At 38.0% G+C, this 16,415-nt stretch overlaps 1 protein-coding gene across 1 annotated transcript in view; it reads right to left on the bottom strand.

Moving 5' to 3' along the window:
- Positions 1-16,415, bottom strand: part of FCHO2 (FCH and mu domain containing endocytic adaptor 2) — a 217,271-nt gene that overhangs the window by 17,936 nt on the left and 182,920 nt on the right. Inside the window, exons 18-21 of the mRNA XM_067568645.1 lie at positions 13,978-14,081; positions 12,433-12,562; positions 6,872-6,983; positions 6,137-6,292 (exon numbers count right to left, since the gene is read on the bottom strand). Of these exons, the coding sequence (XP_067424746.1) occupies positions 6,137-6,292; positions 6,872-6,983; positions 12,433-12,562; positions 13,978-14,081 (502 nt within the window). The remainder of the gene's footprint in view (positions 1-6,136; positions 6,293-6,871; positions 6,984-12,432; positions 12,563-13,977; positions 14,082-16,415) is intronic.

The raw sequence follows: 16,415 nt of genomic DNA, 5'->3' as shown, positions 1-16,415 counted from the left end.
CACTAGCAGGCATTCATGTGACGATGCCACTACAAACCAGTTGTCCAGGTAAGGAAACGGAGTGGCCCCATCATCGCATGTATGCTGCCATGACTGTGAAAACTTTAATGAATACCCACGGTGCAGTAGCTATCCCCAAAGGGAGTACGCGGAACTGATAATGTAATTGTCCGACTTGGAAGCGCAGGAATTTGCGGTGGGCTGGGTGGATGTCCATGTGAAAATAGACATCTTTCATATTGAGAGCCACAAACCAGGACCCACAATTGAGGGAGAGGATGATTTGAGATATTGTTACCATTTGAAAGTGGAATTTGCAGATGAATTTGTTGAGCGCCCAGTCCAGAATGGGTCTTATATCTCTCCCGCTTCTTTGGAATGAGGAAGTAGGGGGAATAGAACCCATAGTTCCTGTAGGAAGAGGGGACTCGCTCTATGGCACCTTTTTGGAGCAGTGCTAGTGTATCCTGGCACAGGAGATGGATCTGATTTGCATCTGCCTCGGTAGCTCGTTGTGGGTGGCGGGGCAGGAAGGTGTGGAACTCTATGGAGTAGCCTTGTTGTATGATGTCTAGGACCCATAGATCAGTGGTAATCCTGCTCCAGTTGTTGTAAAAGGGAGCAAGATGGCCTCCGAATTGAATGGGGGCCCAAAGTCGGGCTGGAAAGGATTTGTGGTTCTTTTGTTGAGAGTCAGAATTGTTGTCTTGGACGTTGGTGTGGGATAGAGTTCACAGGCATGGTGGCAGGGGAGTGTCCAGGGCGTTGTAAGTACTGTCGCAGTGGTGCTATTCCTGTGGTCACGGAGGGTAGGGCTGGTAGGTTTGGATTGATATCAAGGTCAATATGCTTGCCTGTGTTGGAATCTTGTGGAGCCAGGAGTATAAAGGCCCAGTGATTGAAGTGTAGCCTCAGAGTCCTTCAAGGAGTGAAGGCTTTCATCGGTTTTGTCGCTGAACAGTTTTTGGTTGTCATAAGGCAAATCTTCCAGGGTTGTCTGGACTTCCTTTGGGAATCCTGAGGTCTGTAGCCACAAGTCTTGCCTTAGCATAAGACCTGATACTAGGGACAGTGCCGCTGTATCTGTGGCATCCACTGCCCCCTGGAATGAGACTTTTGAGACCAGTGTGCTTTCAACGGTTCTGGCTCCGGTGCATGGCACGCATGCGCACCCTCGATGGAATCCACATAAGCAATCCCTGTGTTTTCCACACGTGAGTGACTGGTAAGCAGTACTCTAACAGACAGGGGTGTGATGATGCAGTCAAATAGTAAAAATATGCATGTCTGTAATGCTGCTGAATCTGGAGAAGAGGCTGGGACTAAGGCATAATCTTTTGTGAAGGTATCAGTGGAACTCCAGGTTGCCATCTTACAAACATCCGGTATAGGTACTTCTCAGAAACACGCTATAGATTTACATGTGCTCTAGTTGGGTGGGCCTTCTCCGCATCCAGGGAAGGGAGATGCGCCAACTGGTAACAAAAAGTGATACAGCTGCAGGTCCACGTAGAGAGTCTCTGAGCAGATAGCACTTGACCCTGCAAGTGCTCTGCTACAGGAACAAATAGTCTAGGTGCTTCCCTAATTGGTTTCGTTCTTTGCACATAGAATGCTAGAGCCTGTCTGATGTTGAGGGAATGAAGTCTTTTTTTCCTCACTGGAAGCATGTGGTTTTGAGAAGAATACTGGTAGGCCAACAGATTTATTCATGCAAAACTCAGAAGTTACACCTTAGGAAAGAATTTTGGGTGCAGGTGAAGGGAAACCTCCATATGAAGTGTAGTGTATGCCAAGTTGTCCATGGGTGCTCTCAGTTTACTCCTGACTTCTGCCTGACATGATAAGGAAGGCGACCTTCATGGATAGGTGGGACATCAAGCATGTGCCTAGTGATTCAAAGGTTGGCCTGTATACGATTGAGATCCTATTGCAGTGTTGGTTTTGCTACTGGTGGGAAGGTCCTAGCAACACCCTTTGGGAATCTGACTGTTGGTGGGTTAGCAAAAATGGAATAGCTCTCTACTGCAGAATGGAAGGCACTGACTGCTATGAGGTGGACCTGCAGTGAGCTAATGAAAAGTCATGATGTTTAGAGGTTGAGGAAGTAGAAAGGAATATCTGTTGTTTCTGGAGATAGCTGTTTCTGCTGCACTCAGAGAGAGAAACACCACCATTTAGCTATATAGGGTTTTCTGATGGAATCTTTTCTGCTGTGATTGAGAATAGTTTGAACAGCTTCTGAACATGAATGCTCTAGGTCTGACAACCCATCCAAATATTGGGCTGTGAGGTAAAGAGGTCCAGGTTGTGATGTATGATCTTGCCATTCTCCTGAGTTAGCAGATCTGGGAAGGGTTGGATGCTGATGGGAGGGCCGGCTGATATTCATAGGAGGTCTGAAAACCAGAATTGCCTGGGCCAGTTGGGTGCGATGTGAATGACTTTGTTTTGTTGTGACGAATCTTTCACAGAATCTGTGGTAACAATGGAATGGAGTAAAGGTGTATCCTCAGGTGATCTGTCCAGGATAGGAGAAGGACATCATACTTGGGAGTCCTGACCTAGTGCTGCTCTGGAGCAATACAGATTGAACTTCTTGTTTGTCTTGGATGTAAGACAGGTCCCACGAAGGCGTTCCACACTGAGTGAAGATTTTGTTCAAGACAGAACTGTGTATCTCCCACTCATGAAGTGTGGAGGAGTCCCTGCTGAGATTGTCTGCCAGAGAATTTTGCACACCTGGGAGGTAAGTTGCTGAGACTGTAAATGTGGTTCTGGATACACTAGTCCCATAAATGGATTGCTTCTATGCAGAAAGGACGAGATTTCACTTCTCCTTGTTTGTCTATATAGAAGATAGTCATGCTGTCTGACGTTATGTGGATATGATGGGACTGTATACATGGTAGAAATGCACTGCAGGCCAGCTGGACTGCCCTTAGTTCTAGGTCAGGAGACTGATTGTGCATCCAGACCTCCCAAGAAGTCTATGTGCCTTGTGAAGTGCGACTGCCCACGTAGGCTCCCCATCCTATGGATGGATGCATCCATAATTACGGTTGCGTTGGGAGTGGGTGGGAGAGAGGGAACTCCAGAATGTATCGGTTCTGGATACATCTACCATACAAAAGAAACTGTGATCTTGGTGGGGATTGTTACCTTCGTATTAATATTGTGTCTATCTGGTAAGTAAACAGACCAGAGCCCAGTCTGTAAGCAATGTAGGTGAAGCCTGGTGAATGGCATTACGTAACTACAGAAGGCTATGTGGCCAAGCAGAGAAAGACAGACCTTGAATGTGCTGCAAGGTCTGAGGATGACTTATCATATCAGGCTATTCACAGCTTGGAATCTGTCCACAGGGAGGTAGGCCTTTGCTGACATCAAGTATGGGCTCACTCCTATAAAGTCCATGGTTTTCATGGGAGTCAGAATCGACTTTTCTCTGTTTACACAGATCCCCAAGGATACCAGAAAGCAGAGCAGAAATAGGGTTGTCAACTGAATCTCCTAGTTGGATTTGCCTGTCAGGAGCCAATTGTCCAGATACAGGAAGACAGTATTGCTTTTTCATCTCATCTTGGCTGTCACCATGGAGGGACCTTTGTGAAGGATAGCACTTTTCACAGGTTTGAGAAAACTGGTTTAGAAACAAAGTCATAATAATTTCAAGAGCAATGCCATTTACGCTGCTGTACAATGTGGGAAGGAAAATAAGCAAGGGGCTTCATCCCCTTGCATGCCTACATAAGGGATCTCCAGAATCACAGCTTCTATGCTCAGAGGAGCACAAGGACTCCTACCAAGTTGCCCCTCTTGGGTGCAACTTACCAGACATGAGCTATGGCAGTGCCCTCGCTGGCTAACTGAGTTGACAGGCTCACTAAGGTCTTAAAAGGGAGTAGCAGGTTGTGCTCCGCATATCACAACTGGGGAGATCTGGGAGGTAAATGGAGAAGAATGCCTCCGAAAACTCCCTCTGGGGTCATGCAGCTCTGCACTGCTCCTTGGAACAGAGAGAGCCCTGTTTTAGCACAATCCTGCCGAAAAATGTTGTGAAAAATCATTTAACAGCATATGGAAGTGCAAAACTCCCTCTCCTATGAACACACACTACACGTCATGTATACATGTGGTTATAGTTGGTGCCTGGAATACAGAAATAATTGGTAATTTTGATATGAAATCTTACAGACACGCTAGCGCAGGTAGCGACTGACAAAGTGACTCGCTGCCCAATTTAAACTGGATTATGGTCCCACGTAGTGTTTTGATGCTATTATTTATACATTAATAAAATATAAAAACATGGCACCTATCTATCACTATAGGGGCCTTTGTCATAACTTAAAAAAGTAAACTGAAACAGCAGATACACACTGGACTTTCCTAACGACTCCCCACCCAACTCCCAACTCAAATGTCAGTTCCATTAAGGCCCTTCCTCACCACAAATGCTGAGTAAACAGTCCTTGCAACATGCCTTGAAAATCAAATTCAGTTCTTTCTGACCTAGTGGGATTAATTATTTATTACATTCGTTTTGTATGTTTTTTATGAATATAAGACAAGCGTTATGAAAATTTAGACAAGAATGGTAGTAATTTGCCCCCCACAAAAAAGGTTATATACTTCCAAGGTAGTTTACACTACTGGTTAAGGCTGTGCCACTATTTCAAATGTAAACTTTATTTTGATCAGCTGACGTCACTATTAAAAATTATTCCATACCAATTTCACATATAAATTCTTACAACAAAATAGAATATTCTTATTATAGCAAAAAGATAAGAAGCTTTGGTTCAACTGTCTTTTGTTTGCAAGCATGGAGAGGCAAAAACAGTTAGTGGATTCCAAATGATTTCTCCCCTCAAATAATTGACAACTACTTGATTAAAATCGACTTGTGTTAGGTGATTAAGTCTATATGTTTGCATTGATTTTGGTATTTTAAAAAAAATGAGGCAAGACTTGCAATTAGTACTGATTAGAAATTTTTTGACAAAACAGTGTCATTAGAAAATGTTGGTTCATCAAATGCAAAATATCTCGAGAAATCAGTATCAGTTTGGGTTTGACTAACTTTCATCGAATCACAGGAAAAGTTAAATTGGAAACCTACCCAGTTCCCTGAGCTTTCATGTTCCAGGGCCTATAGGTCTGGGGCAGCCCTGCCATGGGGACTGTCCTGGAGCCAGAAACCTCTGGTTTCCAAGGGCCATGCCATAGCAGCCCCACCATATGGATTATACAGGTCTGCAGCTCCATGTAGTGGTGTTTCAAAAATTATTTTTGGAGGTGATTTCTAGTTTGCAAGAAATTTCTAAATATTGAATTTCTCACAAACAGAAAACACTGACTTTCAGGCAGCTCTAGTTGCAATATACGAAAGTTACGCTAGATGGGCACTGCTTTTTTCCCCTCTAACAATTTTCTAAAGTCCTTTTGCTATGGATAGCACATGCCTCATATATATAGTAACACAAAGGTTCTGATCTACTGTATAAAAGATGTAGCTTTAAAAAATGCACAATAATTGATATATCAGAAGAAGAACTTCTCTATTAGTTGCAAGCTAAGACCGTTCCAAGGGAAGGCTGACATTTTATCCATTAATCATGCCAATGTGATCCCTGTACAAAAAAAGCCATGTGCATTGAAGTGGGAGTGTCAGTCTTCTTAACTTTGAAATTTCTAGTTTTTTTGTGTCAGTGATAGTGTTCATATAATTTAAACATTGATTTATGTATTTAGGTTAGTTAAAACTGGTTGAATTTTTAAATAGAGCTTGTATAAAACATTTAATTTAGAAAACCTATGTAAAGAGAGATCCACAGATTCATACAACTAGATTTTTAAGCCATTTTTGGAGTTTTAGCCATGTGATTCCCATTATACTCAATGGAAATTTCAAGTCTAGTAATCTGTGCAACTCTCACACTGGGATTAAAGTGAGAGTGCTGAATAGAAATGAAGCATAAGAAAATACAGCGCAATTTACCATAACCTAAATTAAATTCACAGCAAAGTTTAAACAGTCAGTAAGGTAATGGAGAATTTTTTAAAAAATAGTAATGCAACAATTCACATTTTAAAATCACATGGTTTTCTATTAGATAAAAGAATACAAAACCTGTATACAAGTTGTGCATTTGGAAGAATCTGCTCTAGTTTGCTTGTGTTTTTTACCCTGAAGCAGAGTACAGCTGGAGATGGGTTGCTGGTGAAGACTTTAATAATCCCACTTGGGAATGACACTGTCATATCACCAGTGATCTTCACAATACATCTGGGAGAGAGATGAGAGAACAGCAATTATATTACAATGAAATAAAAGTTAAAATATCCAGTTCTTACTGCATGTCAAATTTCACTATTAATTTTAAAATAAAGATCTACTGTTTTCAGAATATTTGCATCTGACTAATTCATACATTTAAAATACAATTTGATTCTATATGACTTAATGCACTACCCTTTCACCTCTTGGGACTTGATTTAAAAATTAGATGAGGTTGCAAGTGAAATCAGTTTAGTGGATAAAGCATACAGTCGTCTTTTGGTGAACTTCTTTTCTCCCACACCACAAACTCAAGGCACAACTGTGTGTAGGAGAGGGCTACCACTGGCATAGCAGGGGTGTTGCAGGTAGGAATGAGGTGCATTTAGCTGTGTAGGACACTTTACACATAGCATCTACCTGAACTATGCCTAGCCAAGATCACCTTCTCATTTTCACCAGAAATTCATTTAAACGCACATTCTTCTAGAATTTCAACATTTTCCTCTCCAAATTTAAAAGAAAAAAGATCAATTTGTTTGCTAAATGTAACTCATTATATTCAAAACAATTCACTATTCAACTAACTTTGTAGGATCTGCTCCTTTAAAGTAGGCGTTAACAGATTCAGTAAAGGCTACTGCAACCGGCAGGGTGTCCTGGTTTCCAAGGGTGACAGGGCTGGGACCACGTGAAACACCTAGAATACATATAGTTTATAGGTTTAATTTGCAAGAAGCTTATCAGCTAGATTTAAAAACAGCTGGCTACCTATGTTACTGTCACAAGAGGTTACTACTTTCAGCTTCACAGCAAAGTCCAAAGTATTCTTTTGAAAAATGTGTGGAAAAATGCACTTGAAAAACATTTAACATCAGAATATAACACAATCAAAGCATTAAGCAACAATCAGAATGACATTTTAACCAGACAGATAGATAGATATGAGGGAGCACATAATACATGATACAACATAAATGGCAACATTGTATTAACTAAAGACAATAACATCCAAAGAAAATTAGACATGTAGCTGGTACTACTTATAAAACAAACTCTCTGCTGTATGTTTATAAGATGAAGAAAATGTATAGTAAAAGAAAAGGGTCATCATGGACATGCCCTGATTCCATTTATGGTGTGCATAAAAATCCCAAGCAGGTTTAGTCTTATTCCACATAAATTTAGTATTGGCATTTTTAACTAAATCTCAAGCACTACCAAGCAGGCAAACACTTTTCATATGAGATGATCACAGAAAAATCTTATTTACTGAGGAAGGAATCAGGGTATGCCTTAGAGTTACAAGGAAATATGCACCACTTTCTCAGTAAGTTATTCAAGGTACTGTGGAAAATAGTCAGCAAGGCCTCTGTCCAGCCTTCACAAGTTCTTATGCAAATACCTACATACATAGAAGAGTTTCAATTTTCACAAATCGTTGTGCATGCACATGTGAAGACCAGGGACTAAAATGTACCACTCTAAAATATATATGGCCAGTTACTGAAAGCATAGAACTCAATACTTTAAGCTCATTCTTTGTTACTGGAGTACTAGCGCAGTGGAAAGCTTCTTTACTCTTCTCTTCCTGTGTTCCTATTAAACCTGACTGTCTCATGCAAAACGTATTGGTCACAAAGGAGGCCTAACACATTTTCAGTACATGAGCAGAAACAGATCAGATGTTTCTGCTTTCAAACTAGCCCTATAATTTACTTTGAAATACTGATGGTGTTGTTCTTTGAGAAGTTTCAGGAGTACATGCTGAAGGAGGATGGTGGGATCTTAATATGTGGAAGCAGCTTGTTGTTACAGTAGAACTTCAGAGTTATGAACACCAGAGTTACAAACTGGCAGGTCAACCACACACCTCATTTGGAACCACAACTAACTAATCAGGCAGTACCAGAGAGAAAAGAAAAGCAGATGCAGTACAGTACTGTGTTAAACATAAACTACTAAAATATAAAGGGAAAGTTTAAAAAAAGATTTGACAAGCTAAGGAAATCGTTTCTGTGCTTGTTTCGTTTAAATTAAGATGGTTAAAAGCAGCATTTTTCTTCTGCATAGTAAAGTTTCAAAGTTTTATTAAGTCAATGTTCAACTGTAATCTTTTGAAGGAACAACCATAATGTTTTGTTCAGAGTCATGAACAACCTCCATTCCTGAGATGTTTGTAACTCTGAGGTTCTACTGTAATACGTATATTGATATATGAAGCAGGTACATGTGGGAGCGGAAGCTTTATGTTTTATTTGAAGGAAAATGGATACTAGGACGAGGAGGAGTATGAGGATGGGAGGGGAGTTTAAAAAATAGGCAGATTCCAGGTATTTATTCTTATTATGATATTATTAAGCCTTACCTTCTCCTCTAAAGTCTTGTGCATTGTTTACAAGATGCTTTAATGTTTTTAATACTCCCCAATAGTAACTTGGTCTGTGAACCAATACGATTCACTTACTTAAAAATACCCCTAATATAGTACAAAATCTTCTTTGGACTCACAGTATTGTCACCCCAAGTATTAAAAAATCATGAGTCCGTCTAAAGAAATATTATGGGACTGTCTAAAAAAACATGAAATTAAAAAAAAAAGTAATAAATGTTGACAGCTTTTATCTGCCTTTTAGAGTACATTCGGGTCACATTTTCAAGTTATTTGCCGTAACCACGAAGGCTAGAAAGTTAATTTAAAAAAAAAAAAAAAGCTGAGATTTTCACATAACCCTATGATCCCAGAAGCTGGAGCTGTAAGAAAAACATCAACTATTGCAGACTCATGAGTTGGCAAAACCGGACCCACTAATTTCCACCTATGTAGTGAAATGCTCAACTATGGAAACAGCATATAATACAAAATCTTTTACAAGAGTTAAAATGTGTTTAGGCTATGAGTATTGCTCTACAGTTGCATGGGTATTTATCCCCTTTTCATCAGATGAATAGGAAGTAATGATAAGACAGCTCAACTGCAGAGGTAAGCTAGAAGGTGATCACTTCCTACTAAATAAATCATGTCTTTTACAGAGGTACAAATTATTGATTTATAGTAATTTTTTCTTTTTACATTCTTATAGATAAATTCAAATTGATCCATTAGGGAGAATTATACACAGTCTGTTAAAATGAATACATACATATATTTTTTCCATTTTGTAAAAGAAATATAGGAATTTCTTGCTTGCTGAAAGTGACTATCTTCCTTAATAAATTACAATTTGCACATATTTAAGGAAACAGACACAAATATATAAATATATACAAGTGCACACATGCATATGTCTATTTTTCTTGGTCATATCTATGGCACTGGAAATCAATATTTAGTTTATTTTTTCAGATTTTACTGTGCTCTGCAAAAATCTTTAAGTTTTCATATAAACAAAACTAAGTCATTCTTGTTATAAAGATAGACTTAGCACTGTAAATCAGTGTTCTGTTAGCCAGACACAAAATGATGAGAATCCCTGTTGGGAGGGAGAAAGGAGGCTGGAGCTGGAGATCCTGAAATAGGGGAGTGAAAGGGTTGAGGGAGGCTGCGGCTAAAGACCTCAAAGTGGTGCTGGAGGTTGAGAAGGAAAGAAGCAAGTTGAGCTGGAGGAACAATAAGGAGTGGGAGGCAGCAACTTTGAAGGGGATGAAAGGCTTTTAAGAGGCAGGCATGAGGAACTGTGCCCTAGAAGGGCTGCAGGCAACTTGGAGTGAAATGTACTGTGGCATCTCAGTAAGTAGATCGGTTTTAGTGTGTACAGGAGGGAAACAATTCAGAATGTGTGTGGGGCTTTCAAATTGATTTTCAGTAGTGTTAGAACTGATTTTTCATACTGATGAGGTGTATTCAAATTGATTTGCATTGGAGAGGAAATTGGTTGTGGAGGAGGGACTTCAGTTTGATTTGAGGAGTTGGGCAGTCTCATAATCACACAACATGAAAAAGTTTGAGAATCTGACCCCCAATACATCTCATGCCTAACAAAGTCTGATCATTCTATCTTTGATGCCATTAGAAACTTCAGGTGGGACTCATCTGTCCCCAGCCCACAGACAGGGTCCTGTTTGGCCAGGGAAGAGAAACAGGGAAAAGCAGCCTTTTTTCCTCTGGTGACAAGTCCTTGGGGAACAAGGTATGCAAAAGATGATTTAGTTGGAATGTCCTCTCCTCTCTTACCAGCTTCCAGGGCAGAAGCGTATTGGTGGGGTTGTGTAGCCTCTCTCCTGAGACAAACAGCAGCAGTTTGAAAAGTTAGTAGGACTTTGAGACTTCACTGATACGGGCACCCCAGACTACAACACAGGTTTCACAAATTTTAGATCTTTTGAGACTTAAATGGTTTTGAGGTTTGAGGACACAAAAAGCAAAGTAGCTCCAAAGTGTCATTATATGAAGAGTGACTCCACCAGAGTTACAAAGGGATGCCTGGGTTCTACTATCCCACAGGCTGAAGTACTTTTAAATTTTGCTAAATTAGTCTGCTGAAGAGCAATGAACAATATTTGTCTGAAAAAAAAGTAACAGAATTATTTATGGTCGAAATTTTAAAATATTTCATTGTTCTCTTTATTTGCATTCCACATACAAAACAGGTCCTTTAAAAGTGTAAGAAAGGACTGTCATATTAAAAGTTCAACATTAAAAAAAAAAAAATTGAGTAAAGCAGCGAGAAAAGATTAGAGAGAATAAGACCGCAGGCTTTACCTGAGTTTTTTGGAAATTTTTAAATGACTGGTTATATCAATTTCAAATGATTAATACAAGACATAACTGATTAAGTAGTTTAGCTTTAGAGCTACTTTATACCTAGAACTACTAGAGATTGCTGAAGGAACTTAAGTCACAAAGAACTAAAATTTAATCAGGTACAGTATTAGGATAATTAGTTAACATATAAATCTGCTTTTAGAACAATACCTGCTGGTGTCTCACAAAGTTTTTCAATTGTAGGGAGTGTTCCAATGACTATATCGTCTATTACATTTAAATGAAACAAAACATTGCGAGAAAACAAAATATTTCAAGCAATAATAAAAAGCACTAATTTAAAGTTACATCATTTAAATGGAGAGATATTTGAAACATTTTAATTATAGATGAAGCTAAAATATAAAATAAATGAGCTAAGAAACATAAGACATTTCACAAATTCTCTTGAAACAACATACAATACATTTATGGGAGTTAAGTTTAATTTAGAGGACGAAAGCTGTAATAGTGTCCAGTAGTTAAAAATATTAATTCTCAGTCCTGTAAAAGGAACATCAGGTTAAAAAATTCATTTTTACAAAAGAAAATTTCCTTGGTAGTTACACCGTAGATTATCAAAACTGAAAGAATTTTAAAAGAAATCAAGGCCATGACCCTGCAAACATTAACATGCGAGTAACTTTATGAAGGTGAATAGCCCCTCTAAAGTCAATGGCATTATTCATGTATATTGCAGGATTCAGGCCCTAATTTACTTTTCACCATTTATGCTCTTTATTTAGTTTCTTTACTTCACTCAACTTGGAGAAAGGATGAGACCACCAGTTCCAGTTTTTGGTTCCTATGTATCTGCTGATACCTGCTGTATCAGTTGTAAGTAAGGCAAGGGAACATTTAAATCACTATACCACATTTAAAAACTATTTTCATGGAAATAATTCTATTAGTATTATGTTTTATTAAAGAAAAAATTAAAACAAAACCTAATTATCAGCCTAAACTCAATGGTTTCTTTGAAAATGATTAAATTCACTCTTGATCATTTCATCTATATCGAAAGACTATTTCAATACCAAGAAGAATAAAATCTCTCCAATAAATGACTGGCTTCCCTTAATGAATACATATGCTGCATACTAAGTATGCATTTATAAGCATTTCTACAACAATTTTTAAAAAATTTCACTGAAGGATCTTCCATATTGTATCAGATCTGTGGTCTATCTAGCTCAGTATCCAGTCTCTGACAGTGTTCAGTACCAGACACTTCAAAAGAAGCTATAAGGAAACCTAAGTTGGACAAATATGGCTATTTCTCCTAACGCCCAGAAATTAGTGTCTGCTTTATACTCTTAAGCATAAAGATTTACAGCTCTCCTTAAAAAAAAAGTTACAAAAATTACAGGCTATAAAGACATAAAATAGTTGTTCACAGACTTACCTACTGTGGGTGTATTTGCTGCACTTAGAGAAGCAGAAGAGGAAATTGATGAGATACTCTCTGCACGTGCCAAAGGAGCTATAGGTGGTGGACTGGAGTTAGAGGTCAAAGATGGGCTGAATGGCCTTGGCTTAAAACAAAATATGCCAATATCATTACATACATAAGTGATTTTAAATGGATGAAACGGAAAGGAAATCTTAAATCAAAAGAACCAGAAAAGATCTCTTCAGCTAGTTCATTCACTGCTAAATGCAAGATTATTTCCTATTGTATATTTTTTTCTAGTGTTTTATCCATCCTAGTTTTCAAAGTAAAAAAAACTTACGAATGCTACCATTTCCCTTGGGAAGTTATTCTATAATTTAGTAGAGTTTATTGTTAGTAAGTTTTTCCTGATAGTCAATCTTTAATGAGTTAATATGCTTTGTTTATATAACAGCCTAAAGCAACCCCATTTAAGACTGAACTAAGTGCTAAAGAACAGAGAAGCTAAACTTTTATGCTGCTGCCTGAGCCTGCCGCTCTGAATACATGAGCACTTTCCATGGATGACTACTTTAGGGGCCACAAGAGTGGAGAGGCAAGGTTGGTGGCTTTCAAAGAACCATTTGCTGTTTTATCTGGAGATGGTGCAGTGCCACTGTATTGAGAAAAAGTGGATCTCAGGCTTTCAACACACATTAATTAATCCTCTCCTCAGCCCAGCAGTCCTCTCACCCAAATTTATCTGATGTTGCACAAAGGTGGTTTCACACCCAAGATTAACAAACAAGGACAAATTAAATGTTAGTAACACCCAGACAAATAATTTAACACAAGCAAGGGAAGAGCAAATCTGAAACATGAAGACAACGTGGAGACTGTGATTTGGCTTTTCCACATCTCCTTATTTACAGCACCCAGAACCTGTAAAGAATTCTCAGGTACTACAGTGATGGGTAATACAGAAATGCACATAATAATAAAATGTTATCTCGCCAGAGTAAATGTTTCAGGAGAACTAAGGTCCTTTTTGCCAACTTTTAGTGAGCCACATTAGGCCAGAAGACTCCAAAATGTTTATCATAAGGTGGATAAATTGCATCAGCCCTGATATCTGAATGAGTTGCTCTTCACTTCTGTGGTTCAATCTCCTAAAAATTGGGGGTGAAATCCTAGGAGTTTTCCTATTGACTTCACTGGGGTCATGATTTCACAAGATGTGGCATTATGTATATGTAATGATCAGTTTTAAAAAATTGATTATTTGTTTGAGCAACTAAAAATACCCCCCCGCCACTCCCCCAAAAGCTGCTTTACATAAAAAATACTAACAAATTTATGCCACGAAAAATAGTTACCTTCACAATGAACAATTTCCATGCACATTTAGATTGATGACAATTAAAATGAGTGATTTATACACTCTTGAAGATAGATTTGATATAAAAAGGAAACGGACTGTTAACTATACTGGGGTAAATGAGTGCTATATTTCAAGTTGAATCATATCTTGAGAAATAAGTTATGTGAATTAAACAAAAACAAAAATTAAATACATACTATTTCATTAATTCCACTAAGTTTCCCTGTTGATAACTTTGGTCTGGAAGCAGGCCTTGGAGGTGGTACAATTGTGCCTACAGAATGAGGAGTTGTGGGCCTGGCTGAAAAAAAATTTTTTGAAGAAAATCGTTAGTATTATAAAAGTTATACTGAAAATAAATACGTTCTGATTAGAGTGGAACCATTATAAATTAAGTGTCTGTTAAAGATTCTATTTTTATCACAAACTCCATTGTGCAAGAATTTATAACAAATAAAAAACTGTTGTGGTATTAAAATATGTTCTATGGTACTCTGAAAAATGAATACAAATGGCACTGTGGGTTCCATCCTTATAGTTCTTTAATGATTCCATATGAAATATACTCAGTTTGTAGGAAAAAAGATGGTTTTACCATCTTTCACCCTGTATGCTGAGCATGGGCTCAGGGTGAAGTCTGGTCTTTTACCTCTCGTATCTCACCACTAGTAATAAAACAGGCCATATTAGGCCTTTGGTGACTGCTGTGCAGCTCCATTATCTTTGGAGCAGGCCGCCATCACATGTGAAACGCCACTACCTTCAATGCGTTTTACAGGTGTAATAAATGATTAAAATGTAGTAAATAATTGTACTGATGTGTGAAAAACCATGTAACTTCTCATTTCTCTTCAGCAGGGCTATTGGAAATTAAAAAACTGTTTAAAAAAGCCTCTAAAATGAGCAGATATAACTCTCAATACATACCAGGGCACCATAAAACCTCAGTATAAGAAGGTGCCATTTTTACACAGCCACTTTTCTGAGAACTACACTTTAAAATAGCTGCTAGATGTCATCTAGTGAGTATGCTGGATCAAAAATATGTTTCCTCCCCCCAAAAAAGCAAATATATAGTTACATGATAAACAGGAGTTACAGCATATCCTATTACCTGTCCAAAAATAGTTTTAGAGTGCTTGTAATCTAAAATAATAGTAATTAAAAATTACATTTAGTGTGAGATTTTCAAAAGCACTCAGAGATGGCATAACTCTGTTCCTGTTAAAGTAAATGGTAGTTTTATCAATGACTTTTATGAAAGTAGAGTTAGGCTAATATTGAGCACTTGAAAATCCCACTCATCCTAAATTTGTACCACAAATGCAAAAAGCAAACCAATTCAAGACTAGTTACCAAGCTACCCTTTAAACTAATCCTTTTATGCCTCCTGTAAGTAGTGCATGATAAAGAACCTGATCAGAGATTGTTGCAATATCAGAGGCACTCAATGAGAGGAGATGGAATACCTGTCTCAGCACTGATTTTCTTTACATTTGTTAGTTTGTGTCACAACTGTAGTCTCATCAGCACTTTAAAATTTGGTGTGTTAAGTATCAAAAGTATGGATTTAAATTTTTTTGCTCTTATAATAGCAATACAAAACTTAAAAAACTATACAATTATTTTTTGCAATTCTAAACATTTAAATTTTCCAGAAGTATTTGATTGCTCACTGCCTTTGACATCCCTCAGAATAGTATATTCATTCTTAAAAAAAAAATCTAAGTTCCACATGATCAGGAACAAACAATGCCTTTAGTCAAGTAGGTTTTTTTCAGTTGGATACCTATTTATATGTTCTGACTGACTTAGAAGGCTTGGTGCTAAAAAGGTTGATATGATTTAATAATAAGGGAAAGAAGTCAGTCTACTTTTTGGAGTAGTTATTAGGCAAAGACGAATACACAACACATGCTTGCCATACCCTTGTTTATATGAACACAAGTGGAGACTATACTAGAGTCCAGTGGCGCTGATGCAGAGGTGGAAGAAATTTCAGCAGCACTGCCAGTTTCTTCAATGAATAATTTTTCATGGCATGTAATATGATTGTGAAGGCCACTTTGATCCTCAGAGGCACGACTGTTGGAAGAACTCCCAAGCAGAGGAGGAGAGGCAATGCAGAGATTTTCAGTCTTAAAATGCAAACTTTGGGACTCCTTCTGGTTTGCACTTGTTTGTTCAACTGTAACAAGTTCATCAGTAAAGGAAATCCACTGATTTTGAGACCATGAAATAATAGACAAAGTATCTGTGTTCCCTGTTGGTTCTGCTGTAGCATAAGATTTGCACAAATAGCTAGAGGTGAAGTCTGGTGATGATGGGCTCCTGGACCCAGAATCTGTCTGGTACCCAAGCAAAGATTCAGATATTATATACCCAGGAAAACCAATGGTAGATGAGAAGGAGCTCCTATTTTGCTCTTTTAGTATAGCTGAAGGAAAAGGGAAAAATTGAAAGCTAGAAGCAATATGAAAATTCTAAAAACTCCAATATAAATTCTAAAAACTCCAATATAAATCCAAACTTTAAAAATTTACCCAAAATTTACGCCCTGAAGACTAAGTCTGCTAGCCAATGTGAAAAATAACTGTTCTGTCAGGCTCTGTCTGCAATTTAAAGGAATAAAAGT

Source organism: Emydura macquarii, unplaced genomic scaffold (assembly GCF_026122565.2).
Source record: "Emydura macquarii macquarii isolate MOO-44397 ecotype Brisbane River unplaced genomic scaffold, CSIRO-AGI_Emac_v2 contig_2897, whole genome shotgun sequence".
NCBI classification, from domain to species: domain Eukaryota; kingdom Metazoa; phylum Chordata; order Testudines; family Chelidae; genus Emydura; species Emydura macquarii.
Note: the sequence above shows the minus strand (reverse complement) of the source record. Positions and strands in the feature narration are given on the sequence as shown.